Consider the following 15,541-nt stretch of genomic DNA (forward strand, 5'->3'; position numbering starts at 1 on the left):
GTCGATTTAAGAACAATTTTTCATTCACAATGACCTGAAGTACGCATCAGCAATTTGGTCTTTTTTGATGTGATGTAAGTCTCCTCGTTATTGATTGTTTACATTTTCAATGTTTTCCCAAAGATGAGAAATGAACGGATCATTGATCTGTGGAGACGGGAGGAGCATGCTGCCAGGCCGGAACACGTTCTTCTGAACGGTCTTCAACCTTTGCTTGTTTGCTGAGTCAGCAGGAAGGACCTTCAGGACCTGCAGTCCGGGCACTGCAGGTCCTGAAGGGTTCTGGTTCCTGCAGTTGCTTTGAACTGGAACACAAACTGTCCCTGAACCCGTCAAAGGTAAAACCATCTGCTGTCCTCACTGGCCCAGCTGTGGAACTGGACAGAACACGGAGATCCTAGCGGTCCAGAAATCTCCTGAAATCATTTTTGGTTTGATCACTGTTGGACTTTGACAGGGAAACTCAGGAAGTTGTTTTAAAATGTCTGTACATTAGCTAACTTATGCTATGAAGATGTTTTGGGATTCCATCCATCCATTTTTCTTCATCCAGGCCGTGAGGGCAGAAGTCTCCGCCCACTTTGTCCAGCTTTTTAACATCAAGTCATAAATCTAGAATCTGTAGAACCTCAGGGTTCACACGAGGTCCTGATATGTTTACTAGCCTGAAGTTATGGTCAGTAGAGAAGTTCCCTCAGAAGGTTGAAGTTCTGGAGTTCTGCTCAGAGTTCCTGACTGGGTTCAGATCTGTATCAGTGAGTTTACTCTGACAGAAGGAATGTCATGAACAAACAGAAATCTGTTCAGAGGTGAGACGTAAACGTGCAAACAAACGAAGGTGTGAAGGTTTTTGTCAGTAAATCTTCCTGAAAGATTTATTTTAGAAACAAATGTCCCGTCTGAAAGGACTGATGGTGGATTTTTGTCTCATGGGTGTTTGTCCTTCCCTCTGTTGGATGCAACCTAACTGGAGTCAGAGCCGCGAGGACACGCCTCCATCTGCTGGGCAGGGAGGTTGTCGGTTTGATTCTGGACGGTGACATCAGAGTCTGTGAAGACAGAAAACAGAAGCCAGTTACAGTTTGATCACATCTTAAAGGGCCCTACCATGAAAATTCCACTTTGAGGTTTTAAGTGCATTTTACTGTTCATTCCTCTCTATAAAGAACCTCAAAGTGGTATTTATTCTTTGATGAATACAATCTGCACAAATTGTATTTTTTTATTAAAATATTTTTATTTTTTCTCCATTAACTAATGAAGATAATTTTTTAGGTATTACTTTTTCTATTTTTATAATCATTCTTTGTTAAGTACAATCTGCACTAATTGTCTTTTTTAAAGAGAATATTTTGATTTTTATTGCATTAGCAAATGAAGAGCATTTAATTATTACTTTTTGTATTATAATTCTTTGAATACAATCTGCACAAAGTGTCTTTTTTCAATGAGAATATTAGATTATTGTTACTGATTAATATAAATGATTTGTTGTGGACGCTTTGAAATTTGATTACATCAAACCAACATTTGTGAAGCGGAGGGTCCTTTGACCGTTTTTAAGATGTTAAGACTTGGGAATCAGCATGTGTTGATCAGATCTTTACAGTGGGATCCACCTTGTTGTCCTTCGATGGCTTCTTCTCCAGAATCTGGTTTGCTCTCCTCCTGGAGAAGAACTCTGTCCAGAAGTCGGTCCAGGAGCTGCTGAGCATTGTCTGGCTGTGCTCGGATGGTCAGTTGTCTTCTGGGTTTTCCTGTTGAGATCTGCATCTCTGTGACGTTTCCGAGGAATCTGAGTAATAAGGAGCAGAGCTCAAAATCCTTAGAGAAGACTGGACAAGCCCGACTCCCAGCGAACCGCATTCCAGGTTTACCTGTTTCTGAGGTTTCTCAGGACGCAGCACAGAAGGAGGACCACCATCAGACCAACGATTAGAAGCAGAACTGAAAGGACGAAGAGGTCAAAGGGCAGCTGCTCGTTCATCGTCACACCAAACTACAATAATGCTGTTTTAGCTCCTAAAGCCGAGTTCTCAGAGGCTCAAGCTGGGACCTGCAGCAGACGCAGAGATGAAAACCATCATGGAGTCTGAGGTGAAAAAGATCTAAAGGAGGAAGACGAGTGATGAAAAAAAGGAAGTCTGACCAACCTGAAGATTCAGTCCTTCTCTGCCTTAAACTTTCAGCCTCTTCCTGTTTGGATTTTCAAAAGAAAACATTCTCCATCAACTGTTCTGTGTTCAAATACAAATGTGTATGACCTTTTCTAGCGTCCTGCTTCCATGATAACACCGTCATCCTTCTGGTTTCTCTCATTTCCTGCTTCGTGAGCTCCTCCACACGGTCGGAGCGGCTCGGTCAGCTCTGCACTTACACTGTTTCTGGTACATCCAGGAGCTTTCATATCAAGTACATTTGATGATCTCTACTATAACTTCTGACTGGGTTCTTTCAGGAAATACTTCAAGCTTCAGCCCCAGAAAACGTTCCCGTCTATAGTAAACTGTGAGGGGGTGTTGTAGTGGTTAGCACTCTCCTTATAGTGAAAAGGTCCTGGTTCAAATCCTATCTGGATCCTCCCTTTGTGTAGTTCCCACAGTCCAGATTCACTGGGGATTCCAGATTGTCCCTAAGTGTGTCCCTGTGAGAGACTGGTGACCAGTCCAGGATGAACCCCACCATCACCCAACAGTAACTGGCATAGGCTCCAGCAACCCCATGAAACGCATGCAGGATGATTAACAAAGAGTGGTCACGTGTTTTTGTTTTAAATGTGTGTGGGGGTGTGTGTGTAATACAGCAAGTTCAGTAGAGGGAGGGATGGATGGATGGATGAATGGATGGATGGATGGATGAAACAGCGTATGGCAACCATTTAATTAGATAAAATTAAAATTTTTTACAAAATAAAATTCAATACTTACAACCTTTAAACAACATTTTCAGAGGTTTATAATCACAGCTTTGTGTGAATGAAGACATTTAAACATTAGAGGTAAACATTGGTTACTACATCCTAATACAGCCTTCAAGGAGACAAAAATAATGTTTCTGTTAGAGCAACGAACCAACAATATGAAAGAAATTAACGATAAAATAATGTTTATATATAATAATGCACTTAAATGTGCAGGACAATTATGTTTGCTTGTGTGTGTCTGTGTGCACATTCAGACAGCATTGCTCATCCTATCAATGTTGTTATTGATCTCCATTCTGCTGATCACTTCTGTCACCAACTGCTGAACCGTCTGAGATCGTAGACGTCCGACCTCCAAGACGCCATCATGATTCACGCAGTCGGAATCGTCGTAACTTTTCACCACCTGCAGCAAACCGATCAGTTCATCATCAGTAATCACAGACCAACACATCAACCAATCCAGACTGTCCTTGTCCCACCACCACAGCGTGAGATGGCAATATTTATTGCTAAGGTTTAAGTGACCAAGCACCCTCACAGGTGAAAACAGGTGTCAGCAGGTGTAGAGGATGGATGAACAGTATAAGTTGTTCATTACCTTGTTAGTTATCAGAGACAGACCAAAGACTTGCAGGCCGCAGTGAGACGCCACGACAACCTCTGGTACTGTACTCATACCTGGAAAGGACAGTAGACGATGGATGGAGGTCAGTCGACCTCAGAAAAACTGACAGGTCACTCCTTAAGGTGCAACACACGGACACGATTCCCACAGCAGAGGCGTCAAGTTTCAATGTTCAGTCAAAGGACAGACGCTGGGCGTCAGGCGAAGTGCAGCTGCCTCAACCAATCACGGACTCAGCTTTGGGCACATGATGTTTTCAGTGACTCGATCAAAGGGGAGAACCAAAGATCCTATAAGGAGGCTCGATGTGAGGATTATTGTCTGTTGCTCTGAAGTGAAAAGAAAAAAAAGCCCTCTTTATGTTGAGCAATACTCCAATGTTCTTTAATAAGGGCTTTACAAAGTATGATCAGAAGTGTTTTTGATGAGTAATGAGACATTCTCGGAAGCGGGGGTCAGGTGAGACATACGGAGGAGGAGGAGTCTCCGTATTCCTGGATTTGGTGTGTCTCCGGTCCCCAACCCCTTTGAATAAGGGCAAATACTATATATATGCAATTTATTTGTCTTTGCAAGAAGATTGAGCGGGGGCAAAAAATAATACAGACGAAAAAAGGACAAAACTTTCGGTTTGGATCTTGAGTCGAGAAAAGTGATGGTCAGACGCTTGTTTTTGTCGCAAAACCTTTCCGCCAATCAATGGGTTACATCATGTGACAATAGAAGCTCCGCCCTCACAGGTCCATTCTATTTTTCTATGGACCTGCGACCAATGGGGGACCAGAAATGATACCAGACGGTCCGGCTTAATGGGTCCATTTTGTAATGGAAACGGTCAAAAGTCCAGTCGGGCCTGGTCGGGTCCGGTCTGAACAGCTAAGTGGAAACGGGGGATAAGGTTCCTGTTTTTATGATACTTCGCTCTTCATTAAAGTCTGAATGAGGTTGTGAAAATCTCATTGCATCATCTGCAAACAACACAACATTTCATCACTGAGAAACTGTAAGCATGTCATCGATGTACAAAAGAAACAATTATAGTCCCAACACTAACTCCTGGGGTACACCACAACCAAGAGTTCTGGATGGGAATTGACTGATGCTGACATATTGAATCCTGTTGGTTAGATTTCTTTTCATCCAGTCTAAAGCCAACCCTCTGATATTGATCAGGTTTGAATGATGTCTGGCATCAAATGTTTTCATAAGATCAATGAAGATTCCACCTGCATGTTGTTCATCAGCCACAGCAGCGACAGTCATAGACACAGAGATGTCTCTGTTTTTCTAGACATACTGCTCTACATTGAGTCAAGATGTTTGTAAATCTTTCTATTCCCTTATCTAAGAGTCTGTCCTGAATTGCTGCAGACTGAGAGAACAGTGAAATCGGTCTACATTTTGTGAACATGTGTTTATCTTTATTTTTGTAAATAACTATAACTTCCCTCGTGTTTGGGATACTTGATTGAAAACCACAGATATAGATGTGCGGTAGGGGCTAGATGACCTTTTCCCCAAATGACATGTCTTGAATGACTGCTTTGTCATTTTTTAACAATGTAACTTCTTATGCATTTGTTGCTGTAAGAAAATATAATTTGGATGAAAGATCAAAGAACATCAATACTGGAGCCACAATTATGGGCTCAAAGTCTAACAATGAAAGCTTCAACGTTTAGTGTTTGACTAAAAAATTCACTGGAACTCAACAGCTCTGTGGAGTTTAGTGGAGTCTTACTATTTGAGCTAACTCTGTAATTGCTTGCTCTGGTAATAGAACCTAAAATGTGACTTGCGCACATGTGGAGGCCAGGTCCTAATGGTGCATTCACACCGAACGCGATTTGTGCGGCAGAGGCGTCCAGTTTCAATGTTAACTCAATGTAAAGACGCGATCTGCAGCGGTGTGATTTCAGCGGTGGGCGCATCAACCAATCAGGGACTTAGCTTTGGCCACGTGACATTTTCAGGGACTAGATCAAAGAGTAGAAATACACATTCAAGACGGTGACTCAATGCGAGGATTTTGGACGTGAAATTTCATTCATTTTCTCAACCCGCGGGGTCCTGGAAACTGTACCAGTTACTGTTGGGTGTAAGCGGGATACACACTGGATAGATCAGCCTGTCACCAAGATCATTGAGCTGGATGGACGTCTACACTAGCCAGCTGGCCGGGGGATAGCTTAGCGAGCTAGTGGGCTCCGCTTGCCAGGCTCAGGCAGAGCTGATAGTGATCGCTGCTTAGATCTAGCGAGGTCTACTGTCCAGGCTGCGGGTCCCTGGGCATCAAAGCCCGCTCTGCTTGCCCACTGGCGGTTAGCTGCCCGGCAAGACAATAATAAAAATATCCCCCATTTTTACTTTTATTTCCCCCCTCTCGGGTTAAAGCTCAAACTGGACCACAGACAGACGGAAGTAACGTTTAAATCGGCCCTCAGGTGCACAAGTGAAGCCCACGGCACCATGAGAGACTCTGACAGATCTGGTGAAAACAAACACAGCGATGTGCTTGTTGGTGTGTCTGTAGAGCTCTCCAAAACATGAAATACTCACTCAACATCGTGCATTAGGTGACAACGAATGAATTCCAGAACAACTTCAACAGTTCCTCTGCAGCAGGAGCGTCAAGGCATTGAGCAGTACAACTGACACGCGTCAAAGCAGAGGCCCGAGACACAAATTTGATGCCTCGGCCGTGTTTGGTGTGAATGCAGCATAAGAGGTTAAAGAGCTACGTTACATCCTCAAAGTAATGGCAGCCTCGATGGACCCTGCAGTGTGAGCCCCGTACCGACTGCATCCACGCCCATGCGATGCAGCATCCTGGCCTCGGCAATGGTCTCGAAGTTGGGGCCTCCTACCATGGCGTAGACTCCCTCCTGCACAAGACCGGCGATGTCAAGCTGTTTGCTGATCTCATGGGCCAGGGACCGCAGCTCTCTGTTGTAGCAGCCTGACATGGCGGGGAAGCGGGGGCCAAACCTGTGGCAGCGTTCCAAACGTTACCGACAGGTGAAGCGACAAAAGCAACCCTTTCTCAGAATCAAAAGTACTCAACAAAACATGGCATGCAACCGTACCTTTCATCATTAGGCCCATGAAGTGGGTTCAGACCAACCAGTCCGGGGAAGTTAATGTGGTCTTTGATGATCATGATGTCACCTGGATGGAGATGGTCCGCCACTGAGCCGGCGGCGTTGGTCACGATCAGCGTCTGCACTCCCATCAGCTTGAAGACTCGGATGGGGAACGTTGTCTGATGGACACAATCATCTTTTTCATGAGTTAGGGTGGGGCAGGGACACAATCCCAGGCCTGAAGGGCAGCGTCCCTCTCTGGTTTCCAAAAATCCTAACTCCTCCCACTGACTTTGATCAGGTGTGTCCAGCTGATCGTGGGTCTGGGCAGGGTTTGCTGGAAAACAAAGAGGAATGCAGCCGGCCTCGTTGCCTAACCCCTAAAGATCGAACGCAATAAAAACATCTGTAGCCATGGCAACGCCACCTTAGTAATGAATGTGTCTTTTTATTAACACAGCGCCCCCTAAAGGAGAGTCATGCAGTCTGTACGACACAAAGGAGAAACTGAATGTTTGCTGAAAGAAACAACGGCAGCATTTTACAAAGTGCTGCAGGGCTGCATGTGACTGAACACATGCTTCAGCTGAGCAGCCTCACACACACACACACACACACACATTTAAGACAAAAACATGTGACCACGCTTTGTTAATCATCCTGCATGTGTTTCTGTGTGTCTCTGATTATGTGTTTGTATGTGTGTGTGTGCTTATGTGTATATGTGTTACTGTGTGTACTTTCTAAGTGTTTGTTTGTGTTCTTTTAATGTGTCTGATCCTGTGTTTGCATTTGTGTGTATTCAGGTTTTTTTTAGACTTCTTTGTTGTCGCGCGAAGAACAAACAAAAGTGTTGTGTTTTTGCTCCATGTGCAGCAGGACTTTGTATGAAGTAACTGCATGATGTAATGATGTATAATCTCTGCACACATGTGAGTAGCAAGCACTGAAATCATGCTAATCCGTCTGCAGTGTGTGAATGCTGCAGAGGTTCAGAACTGTTTGGAGCCATCAGTCTACATCCGGTTCTTCTGCAGCAGAACTTTTTCCAGAACCCATTTGGGGGGGTGAGGAAGAGTTGTTGAACTCATTGAGGAAGGGGATGTCATCAGTTGTGTGTTTGTGTTTCGAAACATTCCTGCCTTTCCTTTGATTCAAACACCTGAAGTAAAGTACAGCATAACAGTGATTTCCTTACAGGTCAGTGAATGCATCACGGTGATAAACTGACCTTCAGCAGCGAGTGTCCTTCATACATGTGGAAACGACCCTGCATGCAAACACACGACTTTCCCTTCAGCTCCCCAAAGACCAACCGGCCAGCGTGACCCTGCACTGCAAACACACAGAGACACACAAACACACAAACACACACACACATTCTGGGTGGGTCGACAGAATTTGTCTCAAACATTTCTTCTGTGGATTCAGTCATGATCAATCATTCCTGTTTAGTTCAGACTCTACAGAGGATCAGGTCTGGAAAGAATCAGCAGCAGATGAAGGTGAAGATGAACTACAGTAGGAAGAAGCTGAAGCTAAAACTAAGAAGCAAAAGAAACGTTTAGTTTGTCTCCTTAATGTTAACTTTAAACCGAACTCTAAGAGAAAGGTAACTGGTTTTATGTTCTCGCAACCCTGGAACTCACACATTCAGGAGGAAAAGAGTCGTTTAGTGCAGCAAACAGATCCAATGACCGTCTGTGTTTCCCAGAATTCTTTGCTCTCAAAATGAGGTTACCTGTGCTTTGAGGGAAGCCTGGGATATCAGAGTAGCTAAACTGATCCTGACACTCCAGGCTGTCGGCGAGCATGCCCAGTCCGGAGCCACAGATGATGGACACCTGAGGGCGGTGCTTGGTCCGAGACATCAACCAATCAGCAGTCTTCTGGTAGTCGTCATGGCTGCAAACAGGAACAAGGGCGTCTGTTAACTTATTCAGACGCACTGAAGACTTCATCATGAGGGAAATCCAGAGAAGAGGATTCACATGTACTATAGGAAGGTAGAAATCTTACTGACACACGTTGAACTTTGTTTATTAGATTTCATAAATGTGTTTCAGTAACTATGGACTGTAACTGACTCTGCAGATGCACAATGATATGATATTTTAAATTCTTTTGTTGAATTTGCACAATTTAAGACAAAAACTCAGAATAAACAGTATTGCTCATACTCTAACGCACGTGTCAAAGTCGCCGGATGCAGCCTCCGGGTAATTCTATCTGGCCCTCCAGATCATTTTATTTTATTGTTATTAATGACCTGATGTTATCTTGCATTTATTTCTAACTTGTATAATTTTGACAAAATATGTTTTTATGGAGAGTAAAATATTGAAAGTTATTTAAGGTTTAAGTTGATTTATTCTGGAATAATATTCCTGTCTGTCTAATATTCATATTTATGTTAAAAAGTTACTGTTTTAAAGTTTTAAAAATATCACAGTTTTGCTAGCTTTTTGGACTATTTTGGCATTTACTAAGATTTTTTAGGCTATTTTGGAGTTTAGCTAATATTTCAGCTACATACTAGCTGTTTTGGCTAATTTAGGCTTTTGTCAGTTTTTTTAAGGATATTTTGAAGTCTAACTATTTTTTCAGCCACATACTAGCTGTTTTGGCTAATCTACCTTTTTTCATGCTACTTTGGCATGCGTGTTTTGGATTTTGGCCCCTTGTGGAATTGAGTTTGACACTCCTGCTCTAACAGATACTTATGATTAATTATTTTTTTTTCGACATGAGTTTCATCAGTTTTAAGTAATTCTACTTTTACAGCAGTACTAGTTTTAGATTGACTAAAGGTCGAAAGTTATTCATCAAAGATGAAACGGTTTATTTCTTATTTTTCCTGTTTCTGTCTCTATCAGGCTGTAGAATGATTAAACTCCTTTGAGCTGTATTTGAAGTTCACAGAAACAGAACACTTTTATTAAAGCATTTTAATGAAATATACTGTGATCGCATGAATAACAGACAAAGATTTTACAAATTGGTAAAAAAAAAAAAATGTTTTACTTCACTTTGCTTTCCAGACTTGTCATTTCTGTGAATTCAGCTTCAACTTAAAACACATGAAACAAATTATTTATAATTCCATCCTATTTCCAATAAAAAGTGTCTATTCACAAGTAATTTTCCAAAAACCTGCAGCCAGTCCTAAACTTTTTTCTTAGTTCCACAGACCCAGAGTAAAAGGTTAAGGTTAGGATTATGGTTATGGTTAAACAAGCAAATGTTTCCTGAATGCTGCTGTCTCTGCAGCTCACGGCTCCACCAGGGGATGGGTCAAATGTGGAGAACACATTTATACATTTAGGAGTGTGACAGTTAATGGGACTTTAACTTTAAGTTTAATTTTAAATACGTGCAGTAAAAAAAAAAAAAAAAAAAATCCAGCCTTGGACAAAGTTAAAATGCAGTAACGGGATCCTGGCTGCACGTATTACATGTGGACAAAACGTGAATTTCCACCACTTTCTAAGCTGGTCACACGTAAATACATGTGAATAACATTAGCCTCATTATAAATGTCTGAACATTAAAATAAACTTGTATTGAGGAGGTAGTAAAGTGTAAAAATGCATTATAAAAAACGTTCGCTAGGGAGTAAGCTGTCCAGGACACCTGTGAGCATGTTATATGTGCTTGAACAGCATGTGTGGTGAACTGTAATACCACCGCTGGCCAATAGAGGGCGCTCTTGTCATGTAAGACGTGGTGGAGTTGATTAAAACGTTGACTGATTGATCTGAAGAAGCAGCAGGGCTGCTAGCGCTCGGAAATACACAACAACATCGATTTATAACTTTACAAACGTCATGCTAAAACAATAAAGCCAGACTTACATTTAAATGTAAACCTCTGAGCTTCAGAGCTTCACCCGCGTGAAGAAAAGCGCTTCTCCACCGCGCAGTACCGGCGCTAGTTAGCTTGGCGAGAGTAACCCCTTAAAACAACTATGTCAGATAATCCAACTCTTTAAAATGCAGCAACAGTTAGAAAGGTAGAGGGAGAATTTGGATTCAGCCCAATACGCTGGAAATAATCGAGTTTGTATGTTTACCTTTGCTGGATTTCAGGGAGGCTTGTCTGCAAACGTCGCTTCAGGTTTTTGTGTTTTTGTCTGTGATGGTCGCTCCACACAACGTCTTGTTGAGGGTCGTGTTAAATGTAAAATTTGTCCTTTTATGTACTCTTCTTTTTCTACCTGGAGTAGACATTTTTCATCTAAATCACAGACACATTCATTGAATTAGCATCTTCCCAGGTGGGCTGCAGGGCTCTGTGTTCTGATTGGATCGCTCTGCATTTGCTCCCGCCCTCCTCCACCAGCAGTCATTATGATTGGATGTCGTATTTGAGCAGCATTTTTGTTTCGTTTTTATTCGTTGAAGAAAAAGTCTATCAATTTAGTTAAAGTTTTCGTGTCTGGCGGGAGTTTTTGTTTAGTTTTCGTTGGGTTAAAAATGTCGTTGACGGAGATGATGACAAACATTTTTCATCAACGATATTAACACTCCTCAAAAAGTGTCCCGAATCAGTAAAGGTAGGTTGGACCCCCCCACCCATCCCCAAAGCCTGGTTTCCCTCCCAGCTTTGATACTGAGAGCTGCATTAGTGTTACAGCAGAGCTGCTAGGATCAGGAACCAAATGAGAGGCCGAGGGCTGATTAGCAGGAGAAATAATGTGAAATAATGAGAGAAGAACTTTGAAGTTCAGCTCAGGAGACATTTGAGGGAAGCGAGAATGCCTCTTACCTGATCTGGTCTTTGCTGTGCATCCTGAGGAGTTGACAGTCCGATGAAGGCTGAGAAAGTGAAGCTGGCTCGTGCTCATCAGCGTAAATAGTCATCCATCACATGCTCCTGATTGGTTCAGAGCTCCTCAATTCATAGCCAGCAGCCAATGGGATCACAGTGTTGTAAAGAACATGTGTTTGGATTCTGAGTTCCATTTTTCTCTCATGTTTTAGGGGAAAAGAAGCATTTTATTGTTAGGATAAATCCCCAAACCTCAAAGGCTGAAGCTTTAGTCCAAACGAGCTGAATCGCTTTATAGGACTTTATTTCAAGTTTTTTTTTTTTTAACTTGTTTAAGATCCAAAATCTCATCTCAAAACTTGAGGATTTCTTCAGGCAGCTTCTCCATGTCTGTTCCTGAAGGAGAGAATCTGCTTTGCTTTAATAATCTCTGATCTCTGAAGCTGCTTTTCTTCCATTTCCACTGAACCATCAGAGTTTTTCTTAAATATTCTGAACAATAAGATCAACATTAGGAATGTCAACGAGGGACAAAGTGAAACAAACCATCAGATTAAAGAGCTTCAGTAAAGACAAAGCTTTAGAGAAGAGTTAGAGCTGTTAAGACCTCCGTCCTCTATGAAGACAGTTGGTGCTGAAACAGTTCTGTGAGTCCATGGGGGGTCAGAAGCCCCTGAATCCTTTTCACAGTCACGTAGTTGCTGGAGCCTATCCCAGCTATTGATGGAAGTGATGGTGTCCAGTCCAGCACAGGGCACAGAAAAACTCTGTTATTTTTAAACCAAATATTAAAAAGTAACAAATATTTAAAGGCAATTAACATGAATCATGCCGCTCTTTTCTCACTACGGGCTCTGGATGTTCAACAGGCTTGGAGATTTTCAGCACAAACTGGTTCCTACACCTGAACTTCATCCAAATGTTTCCTCACCAGTAAATAAACAGACAGAAAATTCCACAAACCAAAGCGTCTCGTCCGTCAATCATTCAACGATTGACCTGAACTCCTCATATAGTCGTGTTTCCACTGAACTCATGGGGAGGGCCCATGTTCCTTCAGGACAGACTCCGATCTTTAATGACGAGCGGCGAGGAACCCATGATCACTAACACGCTCCACGTGTTCCCTGCCGCCATCAGCTGCCACTTAAGAGGCTCGTGAGTTTTCTGGAGGGGGCGGAGCAGCAGGTAAACTTTCCATACAGTCACAGATCAGGATCCAGCAGACTCCCCCCCCCCACCGGGTTTCTGGTTTCTGTTCACACAGACCAGCGGAAAAGATGTCCCGAAAGAAACGTGAGGCCGAACAAAAACCGGTCACACGACTCGAATCTGAACATGAAACAAATGAGAACGTCTGTGTCCTTCATTAAAGTCCTGTGGACAGCGTGAATGTGGGTGCATGTGCCGTCCAACGAGAACCATGTGGTTTCTCGTTAGTAGGTTAATGAATGGAGGGAAGCTGCTGGTTAGAGCCAGAGTCCTTCAGAGAGACAGACTCGTACAAGTCCTCCACACAGCAAAGGTTAGAACACGGACTCACTCAGACTCAAACCAGCTCCTCAAATAATGCCAACGTAACACAGTTACAGGCTTTTAGGAGAGATTTCATGACATTTCCCTGATAGTAATACAGAGTTCCCTCCTTTATTATGGGGAGAATTACCTCGCGATGCAGGAATGGTAAATAGACTCTTCCTCAAAGGCCTAAAGCGCTTAACAGTCATAGTCTCATTCACACACTGATGGCGGCTCCGCTGCCAAACACTGGCGCCAACCTTTCACCAGAGACGAGGTGGGGTTCAGTGTCTTGCCCAAGGACACTTCAACACATGGCCAGGCAAGGTGGGAATCGAACCTGCAATGTTCCCATCAGGGGTCGACCGCCCCACCGCTGCACCACGCAGGATTACCGATGTTGTAAGGCTGTAAAACTCTTCACTACATACTTTTCTCAGACAGACGTGAACATTTTCACGCTTACGTCTTATGGTGCATTCACACCAAACGCGGCAGGCGCCAACTTTCAATGTTAAGTCAGTGTAAAGATGTGATGCGGCACGACACGGTTTTGGCAGCGGGCGCGGCATGCTTGATGCAATCAGAGACTCCGCTTTGGGCATGTGACGTTTTCAGTGACTGGATCAAAGAGTAGAAAAATGAATCCAAAATTGCCGTGCGATGCGAGGATTTTCGCCCTGAACTTCCATACGTTTTCTTTACACGCCTGGGCCGCGGATTAACCGAAGACTGCCCTGGGGTGAATCTCCTCAATCTGCCTCTATGCATGGGGGCCAGGGGGGTCTTGTTTGGAAGTGCACAGATGAGAGAGGGACTTGGGCCATTTTGGTAAATCCACATTCAGGCTTGCTTGTCAGGTTATAGCCGTTGCTATGGAAACGCCTCATGGACAGTTGGTTGTGAACACGACTTGTTCTCCAGAGCAAAGTCCTGCTCTTCTCAAAAACCTCAGATGTGTCTAACGAATGCAGCGCCGTTGGGAGTGGTGGATCTGGATCAGAGCGGCTGCTCCGCCGTGTCAGCTTCAGCTTCTGTCCTGAAACATCTCTGCTGCTGAGCCTGGCTGCGCTGCTTAACCTCCGTCACGTGGAACAAATGTCTGGCATTCCTGAATGTACTCGGCGTACGGGGAGGAACTCCTGCTCCTGCATTCCTGCTGCTTCAGCTGTGTGGTCTAAAAACGCTGCTCACTACACAGCGAAGACGAAGTGATGCTGCTCACTGTGGCTCATTGTGCCAAATTGAGATCACGCCGCATTTTTATGGCGTTATCAGACTGCAGACGTCCTGTGAAGAGAAGACAGTCACAGTAGACACACAATGGCCGCTCGTCTGGCTGCAGGGGCTCAGCTCCTGCATTAAATGACTTCTGATGAAGATGCTCCTGAGCCAAGAAGAAGCTTTGTAGAGCACCATTTTAAAATGATAATGGAGCAAACTTCGATAAACTCTGAAAACAAAACATCTGAGGGACTGACGATCTTCTCATCAAAGCCACTGGTTTGGTTTATCATCACTTTTTTAAGCTGTTACTATTGTAGGACCGTCTTCTTCTTCTCCTTTGGGCTTTTCCCTTCAGGGTCACCACAGCCAATCAGCTTCCTCCATCTGTCTTCTGCATCCTCTAACAGCAGCTACCTTCATGTCTTCATCACTACATCCACAAACCTCGTCTCTGGTCCTCCTCCAGACCTCCTTCCTGCAGCTCTAGACTCAGCATCCTTCTACCAACATCTCCTCTCTCTCTCCTCTGGACATGTCTGAACCATCTCAGTCTTTAGCATCTTCATCTCTGCTACCTGTCTTTTCCGTCCTGTCTCTAGTCCGGTCGCAGTAAAATGCGTACATATGCCACGACTTTGCACTCTGAAATACCGTGTATAATATACGCCAAGCACGCTTTTTGCGTGCATATGATACGCAGTGGTAGAGGATAGGTTGCGCCGGCGTACATATACACGGCTTTTTAGGTTTCGTTTTGATCACGTGGTCAGAAATCCTCCGGCTCTTTTCTAAATGACGTCGTTCCTGGTTAAGGTTAGCATTACGGTTATGGTTAGGGTTAGAAAAGCAAATTGTTCGTTTGTGGGGCTGTCTGTGAGGCTCACGCCTCCACCAGGGGACGTGTCAAACGTGGAAAACACATTTAACACGTTTAGGACCGCGCGTATTATATGCACGCAAAAACCGGTTTTGGCGTATATTATACACGGTATTTCCCAAATCGTGGAATATGTACGCATTTTACTGAGACTGGGCTCCTAGTCTGAACAACACGGCCTGATGTAACCTCTCTAACTCCACCTCCACCTGTTCCCTGCTCTCACTACAAATCACAATATCATCTGCAAACATCATAGTCCATGGTGATTCCTGTCTAACCTCATCCGTCAGTCTGTCCATCACCATTGCAAACAGGAAGGGGCTCAGAGCTGATCCCTGATGTAATCCCACCTCCACCTTGAACTCCTCTGTCACCCCTACAGCACACCTCACCACTGTCTTACAGCCCTCATACATGTCCTGCACTGCTCGGACATACTTCTCTGTCACTCCAGACTTCCTCATACAATACCATAGTTCCTCTCTGGGCACTCTGTCATAAGCTTTCTCCAG

General features: G+C 43.8%; 1 protein-coding gene across 1 annotated transcript; it reads right to left on the reverse strand.

The window, feature by feature from the left end:
• Window positions 1-841: 841 nt before the first annotated feature.
• pnp4a (purine nucleoside phosphorylase 4a) lies at window positions 842-12,210 on the reverse strand. Its single transcript, XM_024262828.2, has 10 exons — window positions 11,402-12,210; window positions 8,376-8,539; window positions 7,866-7,969; window positions 6,638-6,813; window positions 6,349-6,539; window positions 3,525-3,604; window positions 2,154-3,329; window positions 1,878-2,056; window positions 1,620-1,795; window positions 842-1,049 (listed from the first exon to the last, which is right to left on the reverse strand). The coding sequence occupies exons 1-7, from the start codon at window positions 11,494-11,496 to the stop codon at window positions 3,174-3,176; spliced, it is 966 nt and encodes a 321-aa protein (XP_024118596.1). The 5' UTR covers window positions 11,497-12,210; the 3' UTR covers window positions 842-1,049; window positions 1,620-1,795; window positions 1,878-2,056; window positions 2,154-3,173.
• Between the last annotated feature and the right edge of the window lie 3,331 nt (window positions 12,211-15,541).

This window comes from Oryzias melastigma, linkage group LG5 (genome assembly GCF_002922805.2).
Source record: "Oryzias melastigma strain HK-1 linkage group LG5, ASM292280v2, whole genome shotgun sequence".
In the NCBI taxonomy this organism is placed as follows: Eukaryota; Metazoa; Chordata; class Actinopteri; order Beloniformes; family Adrianichthyidae; genus Oryzias; species Oryzias melastigma.